The sequence below is a fragment of the Zonotrichia albicollis genome, chromosome 5 (genome assembly GCF_047830755.1).
Source record: "Zonotrichia albicollis isolate bZonAlb1 chromosome 5, bZonAlb1.hap1, whole genome shotgun sequence".
Lineage (NCBI taxonomy): Eukaryota > Metazoa > Chordata > Aves > Passeriformes > Passerellidae > Zonotrichia > Zonotrichia albicollis.
Window position 1 is genome coordinate 24,071,823 of NC_133823.1, and position 12,671 is coordinate 24,084,493.

The window sequence follows — 12,671 nt, forward strand, 5'->3', positions numbered from 1 at the left end:
TTGCTTTGGTCCTTCCTGTCTGAGACTCGTGCCTCTCCCACAGGGAGTGCAAAAAGAATCACAGAATCTCTAGGCTGGAAGATATCTTCAATATCATGGAGTCCAACCCCTGTCCCAACACCTCAACTAAACCATGGCACTGAGTGCCACATCCAGGGATGGTGACTCTACCACTTCCCCAAACAGACCACTCCAGTACTTTACCACTCTTTCTGTGAAAACTTTCTCCTAATATCCAACCTATATTTCCCTTGGCACAGCTTAAGGCTGTGTCCTCTCGTTCTGTCAGCGCTGCCTGGAGAAAGAGACCAACCCCATCTGACACAGCCACCTCTCAGGGAGCTGCAGAGAGTGACAAGGTCACCTCTGAGTCTCCTTTTCTCCAGGCTAAACACCCCCAGCTCCCTCAGTCGTTCCTCACAGGGTCTGTGCTCCAAGTCCCTCTCCAGCCTCATTGCCTCCTCTGGACGCTCTCCAGCATCTCAACGTCCTTCCCAAACTGAGGGGCCAGAACCGGACACAGCGCTCGAGGTGCGGCCTCACCAGTGCCCAGCACAGGGGCAGAGTGACCTCCCTGCTCCTGCTGGCCACACTGTCCCTGACACAGCCCAGGATGCCCTTGGCCTCCCTGGCCACCAGGACACTCTGCTGGCTCATGTCCAGCTGGTGCCAACCAGCACCCCCAGGTCCCTTTCTGCCTGGCACTGTCCAGCCACACCGTCCCCAGCCTATAATGCTGCAGGGGGTTGTTGTGGCCAAAATGCAGGACTCAGCACTTGGACTGATGTTAAACTTCATCCCACTGGATTCCACCCATTCATCCAACTTTCCAGGTCTCTCTGCAGAGCCCTCCTACCTTCCAACAGATCAACACATGCTCCCAGCTTAGTGTCAGACCCAAATTTACTAATGAAAGATTCAATCCATGTCATCAATAAAAACATTGAACAGAACTGGCCCCAGCACAGACCCCTGAAGGACACCACTGGTGACAGGCCCCCAGCTGGATGCAGCACTGTTCACCACCACTCTCTGGCCTGGCCATCCAGCCAGTTCTGAACCAGCAAAGAGTGCTCCTGTCCAAGCCAGGGGCTGCAGCTTTTCCAGAGTGTGCTGTGGGAGACAGTGCCAAAGGCCCTGCTGAAGTCCAAACAGAGAACATCCACAGCCTTTCCTGCATCCACCAGGAGGGTCACCTGCTCATACGAGGAGACCAGGTTGGTCAAACACAACCTACCCCTCCTAAAGTCCTGCTGGCTGGGTCTGACACTCTGGCCAGCCTGTAAAAGCTGTGTGATGACACTCAGTATAAACTGTTCCAGAACCTTACCAGGTACTGAGGTCAGGCTGACAGGCCTGTGATTACCAGCATCCTCCTTCCCACCCTTTTTGTGACCTGGTCACATTGGCCAGCTTCCAGTCCTCTGGAACCTCCCCAGTGAGTCAGGAACAAACAAGGTGCATCAGTTCCTAAGCAGCAGCAGACTACAGCCCTGGGTACCAAAGCAAAATATGTTGATTTCATTTTGCCAGGTTCTACACTGCTGGAGACCAAGGGCTGTCAAGTTTCCATGTTCTGGGAAGGAGAACCTGTAGTGGAAGTGCAAAGCAGGCAGTGGGGGGCAATAAGTGCCTCAGCCATTCCAAAATAGCCTCTCACTGCACATGATTCAATGCCATGAAAGCAAATTAGGCCTCCTAGGTCTGACAGCTTGTAAATGCATTGCTGGTAGTACAAACAACTTGCAGAAATGGAAAAATACTGCACAGGGCATGAGGGTAAAATAAAGGAGTGAAAAGGGAAAAAGTGTCATATTTTAGAAAATAAGTATAATCATTGTACAGGTGTCTAGGATAAAATAGCCCTGTTAATTTCTTTCCCTCCTCATCTTCCCCAAATCAAATGCTTAAAAATGAAAAACAACAAAAAATTACCTTCTTGTCACATATTAAAATTTTCATGTAAACTTATGACTTCAAGGCCATAACTCCAAGTCATAAATTTGCCAAAATTATTTCAAGAAATATGTTCAGCTAACCTTTGGGCTGGCACCTTAGGCTGGCTATTCTCTGCCTTAAGACGTAGACCGCTGCAAAACAAATCCAAAAGAGAAATTCCAGCTTTTTTTTTTTTTTCTCTGTAAGGAGGATGGACTTGGCTGTGGTTTTTATCAACTTGTTACATTCCTGGAGAATTACATACATTCAACATTCAGAGCTTTTCTGAAATAAAAAAAATTCTAGTACACATTTAAAAATGGAAATACCTTACATCAGTATCTCTTTATGAGATTTAACAAACACATTCTGATACATAAGAGTAATTAAATATAATGATGTGATGCTATTCTTATTCAATCAACTAAGGAACTACACTTTGTCAAACTTCGTACAGTAAGTAGTTGTAAAAATTCTCACGTTTCATGGTTCAGGTTCAACATTTCCATCAACAGAGCACAAATGCTTTTCTTAAAGACACAGTATCCTTTCATTTAAGTGTGAGTATATCTTTTTAATTTAACACTATCTCCACAGCTCAAACACAAAGGCCTAGCATCTGGATGCTAATTTGAGAGCAATTAAAATTACACCCATTTATATGTATCTGAACATCTGCAACCAATAAACATGTTGGCACACAAATTTACTGGTCATTTTTATAACATTTAAAAATGTAATGTCATCTAAATTAAAAGTAATATTTACTTTAAAAGAAACCTTTTCAGCTCTTGCTAGCACATGAAACAAGATATGCTACAAAATTTAAATAAGATAAAAACATAGATATATGTTTCAGGCTATTTGAAATCAATTTATTTGCCAATAAATTTAATGTTAGCAGCATGGCTTGTTGGGCTACACAGCCTTGTGATAGCAGGCTGGGACTTGAGCAACAGCAGCTCTTTGTATTTTAAGTAGTGTGTGACCAACACTTCAGGCTTTTCTATGATTGCAACTTATACTTGTTTAAATTGGTTTTAACTAGGAAGTCCCTTAGCCTTGGTTACAGTGAAAGGAAGCTCCTCAGGCTGTTGCTGGGCTTTCAGAGAAGATGCAATTACGAATGTACTACAGTTGCAATTGTCAAATTGATTACTGATGACATTTCCTTAGAAAAAAGCAGGCTGTAAAACTACTAATCTACATATGAAGTGCATGAGGAATGCAGTAGGGAAATGGAAAAGGATACTGTATCTTTAACACAGTCAAGTCATGCTTTAAAGGCATAAAGGATCTAAACTGAGAAAAAAAATTGAATGAAAATAGCAAAACCTCATTTTTATTCTTGAATAGCAGTGTAAAGCAGTATTGCAATTCTGTATAAAATGCCTTTTCTTTGAAAAGTACCGGGGATGCACAAAAATATCAGTCATTTTATGGGAAACAGACATGCTCCATATCAGTATTTATTAAACACTGCCAACACAATGCATTTCAGACTGTGATCTTGCAACCCCAAATTCAGTAGCAAAACTCTTACTGACTTTAGGGATGTTTCTCTTAGTGGATCAGCCTCCTAGAAACCCTTATTTTCACAGGTCATTATTGACAAAATCATGGTTTTATTTTGTGCATCTTGGACTATACAGAATTGCCATTTCCACTGAAAGCAATGCTACATGCAGGAAACAGAAATCCTAAGCTGCCCATGGCCTCTTCTCCCATTGATGTGTTGGATGATTTATATGGGTAAATCATCTTCAACTTCATTTTTACCAATACAAAATCTCCTTGTAGGCATCAATGAGAGCACAGACACTGCTTCCTCCCCCTCCCACCACCTCACAGCCCTGTAAGAGATTGCACAGAACAGGTATACAGCCTTTGAGCTCATCAGGGCAGCAGCAGCAGCAGCACAGACACTGCAGGAGCCTTCCCAAGGGTTGTGAGAAGGCAGCAGCATGCACAGTTCCCAGCAAAGCACTCAGCTATGCCTGCATCTGCTATACATCAACTTGTACAAGCTCCTCTCTCTTGCAAGTGCTCTTTAGAACTTCCTGAAATCATATGCTTTCTACCAGGTTTGGCCAAATCTAAATGCCAGCCTGACACCCTTCAATTAACACTTTTTTAATGCTGCTAACCTAAGGGGAGGTGTAAACTGATGGTTTGACTTTATACATCCTTGACTGTTCTGTCCCTAGGCCTTGAAGCCAATTGTGGTGGAAAACTACTTTGTTGACCTACTCTGGGTTTGCTTCCCAGGTAAAAAACACTCAAACCTCAGCATGAGGAGATAACTGATGGAGTCACAACCAATGGGCTCTCTGAAAGAGCACACTCATCTTCACCACCCCTTCTGGAGACAGACTGCATGGATTTTCTTACTGTTTAAGGAGAATTACACATAGAAATGGGTGAAGTCATCAAATATCACTGCTTACCAAACCCACGTTCAGCTAAATTTAATTTCTGTTAAACATCTTCTGTTGGTCAAACTTTCCATCCATCAGACAAAATCTGCTGACTCAAACAGTCACATAGACTCCAGTCAGCAGAGGGTCTGACAGTAGATCTGCATTTGTTTATAGAAGCTGCAGATGTGGTCTTCTCTTCTCTATCTATCTATATTAACACAGCAAAAGGAACCATTTTTGCCATCAGCTCCAGCAAAGGAGTTGTCCAAACTGTAATGCAGAATGAGAATCCAAACCACTTCATATAGCTTTTCTTCTAAAAATTCTGAACTTTTAAAATCTATGTTAAAATGTTATCTCTTTCCAGTTTTTTGCTGTTAAACTGCAGCTAAAATTCTGAAACAATCTTCACATCTGTAGTGTACCTTGACTACATATAACTGGTGTACAAATCAACTACAGACACACAGCCAGGTTGAAAGCAGGTATATTTTGTTCATGAAAGACACACATAGAGACAGAAGTTATCCTTATAGCTTCTGAAAGAACTACAGAGATATTTGTAAGCCAGCTAAAAAAGAGGCAGACAGACCATTAGTTTTAAGAACAGTTTTGAGAGAACCTAGATAGATGAGTGGCAAAAATACCCACAAGGAATTATTTTTTGCATTTCTGCAAGATGTGTGCAAGGACCTGTGACCTGACTTGGTTGTCCCAGTGTTCTTTAAAACCCCTTGAATGGGCTCTGGGTTAGGACAACACATTCAGTACCACAGATGCTGTTGCCTTACAATGCAAAAGCATTTAGGAATTAAAAATGCAGTACTGATACCTGCTTTCAGCAAAAATACTGTGTCACAGGAAGTCACATCCCTTGCTCTGAGAAAAGAAATTGAGAAACAACTCTTTTCTACCTCACTTTTACTCTGGGTTATAGCTCAGCTGTGTGCACAACAGTAAGACATAAAGCAAGACAACAACAACCCTATTTTTACACATATTTCATCAGGTACTTTATCAACATACCATCTTTCAGAGAGGTAGGCTTTTGTGTGATTATTCCCACTTACAGCTATTACTCCCACTCCTGCTAATTAAAGTGCAACTAAATCCTGCAGGCTGGGCAACAACATGGGATTTTGGACTAATTTCAAGTGGGATATTTAAGATCTAACTTCAGAGCACTGATGCAGTGAGTTCCTCAGTGTAAAAATTCAACCCTAACAATGACAAGGGCAGTTCATGGGAGCACCAATAGTTGGTGTTTAAACATAATTTCTGTTGCTTACAAATTAGCCTTTCAATACACCAGGCTGAATTAACTAATCTTTTAAATACCAAATCAAAATCTAAGAAAAGCTACTTAGTTATGTTAATGATGGAATATATGTACAGTTCTAAATCTAAGCCACTAAACAAGCATGGATGGACTTTCAATTTACAAAGACTAAGAAATGCCAATGAATTTGAGTTACATTTGTTCAGACCCTTTGAAAACACGCACATATTTTTATCAATCTCAAAATGCATTTAGCTGCCTCAACATGGATCTCAATTGGGTATGCAAAACCCACAAGAAAGAAAAAAAAATCCAACCTGATTCAAAGTTCTTGATTCTTTCAGTTTGAAGGACAACTTCTAAGCACATTTACTGGAATTTGAAAGGGCATTTGGGAAGGGAATTACTTGTCACTGCAGAGTGAATACTTTTACTGGCTGAGATGTTACAGCTGACACTGACAGACTCTGGAAGGAAGCTTACACACCAATCAGACCTACGTGCACAAGTCTTGGTTGGTGTAAAGAGGAGAGAGGATGCTGTAAAGAAAGAAGTGTAAATTAAAGGAGGGCCCTATTTCAACTTCTTCCTACATGTTTATAAGAGCAGAAGACAGCTGAGTTATGCTGAGTGGTGTTGCTAAGCAGCACTAAGCACGATTATGCTCCACGTGCACTCCCTTGCCAGTCAAAGGGACATAAAAGGAATAACTTCACACTTCACAAAACCAAGTTTAACTAACACAGTTCAGTTTCCATTTGCAGCTCTCTGGATGGAAGATCAGGAGCATGGAGTCACCAAGCCTTAAGGCCTTAATGACACTCATCAGCTGCACCACACTCGTGCTCTGCTAGAGCTGACATAACGAGGCTTAAGCATTTGTCACAACTAAACCACTACCTTAAATCACACTGCTGGTTTAAATAAACACTCTTTTTTCTCAGTAGCTGTGGGCAGAGGGCACACCCACACATGCTTGGTGGAGCAGCTCAGCTGGACAGCAGAAAACATATCCAGGTATATCAGTGACCATGTGCCCTTGGCTCATCACAGTTCAGAGGTCTCTGAACTGCGACCACCCTATCATGTATCTGTGTGCCTGCTCCACTCTGGCTCCAGCACGTCTCTCCCCTTACGTCTGTTGTCAGAAGGATAAATTTATAGATAATTAGTGCTCGTGTGGTAAATTATGCATGAGTAAGCAGGTGAGAGTCCAAAGGTGCTGTAGCAGTTGCAGGCATACCAAAGATGGCTCAAGTTGGTTTGAAAAACAGCAGTTCCAACTCACTAATAAAGAGCTCAGCATTACTGCCTAAATATTTCAAGCTTCGTTTTTGGACACATTTATAAGTGTTGGGTCTCACTGCTAATTTTTAAGCCTGACTCTATACTAGTTTTCCTTGTGCAAACAGAACTTCTACTAAAACACCAAAGAAAACGTACATCTAGTGGGTAAAGTCTGACATCTATCTATGCCACTCGTTTTGGGGACAAGGCTAAGAGCTTTACCTTTGACCAGAGAGAAAGCAGAAGAAATTATCACATACTCGACTTTTTGGAAAAATTTCAGTGATATTCCTTTGTACAGTAAAATACCCAAGTTTTCCTTTGAGGCCAGGAATGTTGCCTTCTGTGCCAGGTTAATCCTACATACTGGGTGCCACATTCCCAAGGTGGAGAGTTGACTACAGATTTTCTATTTGGTTGCAAGCACTAGAGAGACTCATTTAGTGTAATCTCCTGCTTTGTGATATGTCTGGAATTTTCACCACCCGCAACTGGGGCAGAATTTCATGTTTCATTTTGCCAATAGTTTGTCTCCTGTTTAGAAGAGAGAAGGAGCTGCTGATGGTTTCAGTAATATTTTCACCTAAATATCTGAGACTCTTCTGACCCAGCAATTCAAAAAATTATCGGTGTGTAAGAAAAAAAAAGGGAGAAAATGCTTTTTGACACCTAAGTGATAAATGTATTCTTTTGAAAGTCTGGTCCCAATTACTGGAGATGATCCCAGCAAATACCTATCTACATGTCTTCTAAATGTGCATGGAGACAAATTTGTGGATAATGGACTAAAATGCAGTGGAAGGAGGTGACAATTTACCTACCTTTAGCCTTAAGGAAAAGAAAAAAGCATTTATAGTATCTGGAAAAGCTAGCACTAAAAATTAACTTACTGACAGAATTCAAAGAACAACAAATAAATTATACCTTCTGTGTATTATTACTTTTGTCTCATTTCCAATTTTTAATTATTAATCTTTTGATAGTATAAATTTATGCAACTTCTGTCTCCCAATATCATAAAAACACAAACACAAATCAGATTTGGTAATAACAAGAAACTGACTTTCACCTAAACATGAGCTGTAATTTATGGTCACAATATGGAAGACAACTTGTCTAAGAAAAGTGACACAGTAGTCTGGACTATTTTGGTCTTTGTTTGGGTTTTTTTTCTAAACAAAGCAGTTATTTATATTTTCCAGTTGAGCCTTCATAGCCTCAAACATTTAAACACACAATGATTATCAAATAAAACTGCATCACAAAAGGTGGACATAGATTCTATTGCCTCTCGAGTAACCTCAATCAACCTACTAAATATTCTTCTTCCTCCACCTTCATAAAATTCATACCAAGGAAAGGACTACTTGTTACTAATTAGAGTCCTAAAAATCAAAATTATTCATTGTATGGCCTGAGACGTATCAACCTGAGAACTCTGCATCAAAGAAACAGTATCAGGGATGTTGTATTCCAGAAGTACTTTCCATAGTTTTTACTAGTCACCTTGTATATCTATTAAACCTTATGGGCCTCTAACATACTTAGGAAGAGAGAAACCAGTCTTGCTGCTTACAGATTTGAACAAAACCTTTGCTGAGAGTTGCATTTCCAATGCTTTTCCTATCTTTTGCCAAATATTTGTCCTGCAGACTAGGAATTTACAGCATTTAACACCTGTTTTATTTTGAAAATGGCTTGACAGAATATTTGCTCATCCACATATGTTTGTGTCTAAATAAAAAAAATAAAATTAAAAAAGCTAAGGACCAGTGTTTATACGCTTGCTCCTCCAAAAACTTCAGGATGTCCCTCATGTATGAGTGTTAAACACATGAGTAAGCATCCCCAGTATCAAGGATTGTAATTTGAACAAGCTGAGGTCTCTATGTCACTCCTAACAATTTTAATATTTACACAGTACTAGCTGCCTCCACAGAATTCCTACTGTAGATGTAGCTTATGATGAGGACTTATCTGACTTATCTACTGGTTTATCCAGCAGCCATATCAAAGAGTCTAGATAGATGTGAAAATCTCAGAGATGTGTCTTTTCACGTGTGACCCAGTAAAAGGATGCTGTCAGGCAGATTTATTCCCTTAGTTTTACTAAAACTTCCCTTAGGCTTACTAAAAGAGTACTTGAGCTTAATACTTAATTGGAACATTGTCATCAATGTTCTAAGTGAAATATCAGTAATTTTGGTTTCCTTCTTGGATGCAAATATTATCACCCTGCAGTGCCTGTAACACGACACAGCGTAGTTACAGCAAGTTATAAGATCAGAGTACAAAACGAAGCAGAAACCAAAAAGAAATTTCCAAATTCTCATTGCCCTAACGCCACTACCTTATTTGACTGCAATCATTTTTAGCACAGTTAAAACCAGACAGAATTTTAACATGACAGCATCCTTCTAAGTCAGGCAGGCGCACACGTGCAAAAGCCTAGCCCTGCATGGTAAGGATGTGTGTGGACACGTGAAAGAGATGACTAGGTGTGTACAAGCCTTCTCTACAAGTGACTAGAAGCCCCAGCAGCAGTGATACTCACGTTGGCACTGTCCCCAGGCCACCCGGGCCCAGCCCCAGCAGCAGTCAATTCTGCTTCCGAAGCGACACAGTCCTGCAGACGGCACCATTTGTCTGGGCCACCTGTACAGACAGTTCAACAAAGTCTGGTGAAACATTTTAAAAGTTCAAACCATCAAACATTTTAAAAGCTCAAATCACCCTAGGGTAAAAAAAAAAAAGAATTTACCAACCAACCAAAAAACCCCGAAGGACAAAGAATAGCAAAAACCTCTCCTGCAGAGATATATAATTTTTTTTTTCTTTTTTTGAAGAGAGTAACTGCTCTCAGCTGACCCTGGGATATTTCTATCATTAATACTCTGTTCACTTCAATAATGCAAACAACAATAGGTGAAGGGAGAAATGATAGTTTGGATAACTGAGCAAAGCCTGAAAAAGCTGACACGCTTTGCAGTATGCTCACTGCTGCCACTCCCAGGCTGGCACTGAACAGAAGTTCAGAAGTCTGAAAGGGAACCTGTAGTATGGAATAAAGGCCACCATAAAGTTTAGGCTTTGTTTTCGTTCACAATATATGGCAAATTTTCTCACTGAAACATTAAAGGGGAAAAAAAAACCTTCTTGGACTGTTAAACAGAAATTAAAATAAAAGGTGCGCTGTAGTTTTCCCTTGTTCCAAGAAAAAGATACCACGGCCTCAAGCAGTTACAAACTATTGACACGAATCAGTAATGTCTTTAAAGGCCACGCTGAAATCCCGTGAGCTCTGCGTTTGAACAGATGCGATTAAAAACAAAAAGAATCCCTGGGGAGGGCGGGGGTCGCGCTGGCCGCTTGTCCCGCCGGGCGCAGCGCCCGCTCCCTGCAGCGCTGCCGGTCGCGACACTTGACACGACAGGACGGGGCACACGCGCCCCGAGCTTCGTGTCAGAACTTGAGCCGCGATCTCCGCCGCTGTACGCTGGGAGTGCCTCCGGGCGTCAATAAACTAATTTTATCTGTACAGCACGCGATGCGCTTTGTTTTTAATTCTTGCGGGACGCGGCCCCGCCGGAGCAATGAACTTATCTCGTACCTAAGCCCGAGTTCGGCGGCGCCGGGCAGGGCGGGCGGCTGGGGCCGGCAGCGCCGTGCGGGAGCCCCGGCAGCGGCACCGGCGGCCCCGCGCCTCCCTCCACCTGCGGCCCGCCAGGCCCGCACCGGGGAGCGCCTCACGCCGAGGGCTCCGGCCGCCCCGCCTCGCCGGGAGCCAGCACTGGGGCCGGTGCCAGGCGGGAGCCCCGGGACCTCCACAGCGCCCCGCGTCGAAAAGGGGAGAGCCAGGGCTAGCTCCGCTCGCCCCGAGGGAACGCCGAGCTCGCCCTGCCCGGCCGGCCGCCCCCGCTCTCCCCGCGCCTACCTTCTGTCAAATTCCCCGGCCGCCCCCAGCGAGAGGCAGGACGCCAGGAGCAGCCGCAGGGAGAGCTCCATGGCCGGCGGGGCCCCGGGCGAGCGGCGTGGCCGAGGCGCTCCCGCTGCCGGGCGGGCGGGGGTCCGGCTGCCGCCCAGGCCGGCCGCGCTGCCACAGCTCCGGGGCGGCGGCGAGCTCGGCGCCCTCCCTTTCTCTCTCCCTCTCCCGGTCCCTGCCCGCCCGCCTGGCTGCCAGGCGGAGGAGGCGCGGCGCGGGGAGCGGCAGCGCCGCCCGACCCCGGCAGAGGCGCCCGCGGCCCGCCCGGGGCCGCCTCCCCTACCAGGGGCACCTGGCGAGCGTGGGGCACCTGGGGCGGCGGAGAGCCGCAACGAGCCCCAGCCGCTGCGGACGGCGAGGCACGGACCGCTCTGGGGGCACTGACAGGGGTGGGCTTCCTTGTCATGAGCTTTTGTATCTCGAACTTCCTGAAGGAAGATGGTTACGCCCTCCTCTCGGCAAAGCTCCCGTCTAAAGGCAAGAAGGTTATGATTTAGCCTTCTTTTACCAACAAAACCTTACCAACAACAAAGCTTCTTTTAAACACTTACAAGGTGGATGTGGTTTTTTCTGTCTCAAACACTCCTATTAGTGGCTCTCAGGTGTGACATCAGGTGTCCAGCCCTTGTGCAGAAGAACAAGTGACAAGTTTAAACACTAACCACACAGCATATGATCTGCTTGCACCGCTACTGACAGCAATGACTGCATTTGTACTCACCACTAACATGTTAAAATACAGCCCTTCTTTTTGTTTGGTTTCTATGAACTACGGCTTTGGGACTTACCAAAGGACACTTCTAATAGCAGCCTGTCACCAGTTTAGGGTCAGAGTTGTTCTGAGATCTCTCTGGTTACAGACAGCTGGGGTCAAGCACTGGGTCTGGGTTGCAGCATTTGTTTAAATTGTGCCCACATCAAGGCTAAAGCTCGTCAGCTGTCCCTACAAGAGTCTGGCTGTAGCTTAGAAGCAGAAAACAAGGATTTTCTCTGGATTGTGCTATAACACAAAGCCAAACCCTTCAGAAAGCAGTTGCATGCCAACCACGACTTAAAGTTTCAGATTTCAGCTGGTAGTTCTGTGCAGAGCATTTTCCACCCTCAAAACACTTCACAGATAATTCAAGTTATACTGCACAAAGGTGGTCATTTTTTGCACAAGATACAGATTGTGCTAGTAAGCCTTCAAAAATTACACCTTTTCTCAGAATTATTTTAGCACTTTCTGCTCACATTTGAGCAGAAGACCCCCTCCAATGCTCCTTCCCCTCTTTTTTTCATCTTTTCGTGATCATACAATCCCCAAGATAAACTTTCTGTCCACAGGATCAGCCCAGAACTTTTCAGCCACAGAGAAAAAACACTTTAAAATCTAGAAGGGAATGATTCTGCAAGGTGCTTGTGCCTGTGCTCAGATAACATGCAAGCCCTCCAGAGGACTCAGATACAAAAACTGCACTGAGGACCAAGCCTGGTTCCCTCCATTCACATGAGAAGCTGATAGCCAAGCAGTGAATCCAGTGACACGGTGCTGTTTGGGGAAGACAGAAGAGCATCTGGCTTGTGTTAGATCCTTGCTGAAATATAGAGCTGATTGCCAGCTCTTGACTGATTGATAATTGTTTTCTTTCACTTGGATGTGTGATGTGGTGTAACAGACCATGCATAGTGAAATCACTGTCAAGATTTAACGGGCAAAAGGGGATACAACCTCTTTGTGATAAACACAGGGATCTCTCTTTGGTAACAGCATCTGCATGTGCCT

The 12,671-nt window shown here is 43.9% G+C and overlaps 1 protein-coding gene across 4 annotated transcripts in view; it reads right to left on the minus strand.

Moving 5' to 3' along the window:
- The window catches only part of NPNT (nephronectin), a 49,443-nt gene extending 38,131 nt beyond the window's left edge, over window positions 1-11,312 (minus strand). The window contains exons 1-3 of one of the 4 annotated variants that reach the window (XM_014265448.3): window positions 10,859-11,312; window positions 9,479-9,579; window positions 2,040-2,090 (exon numbers count right to left, since the gene is read on the minus strand). In XM_014265448.3, the coding sequence (XP_014120923.1) occupies window positions 2,040-2,090; window positions 9,479-9,579; window positions 10,859-10,929 (223 nt within the window). In that variant the 5' untranslated portion in view covers window positions 10,930-11,312. The remainder of the gene's footprint in view (window positions 1-2,039; window positions 2,091-9,478; window positions 9,580-10,858) is intronic. The other 3 variants (XM_014265445.3, XM_074541071.1, XM_014265447.3) reach the window with 3 other exon arrangements.
- Window positions 11,313-12,671: the final 1,359 nt, after the last annotated feature.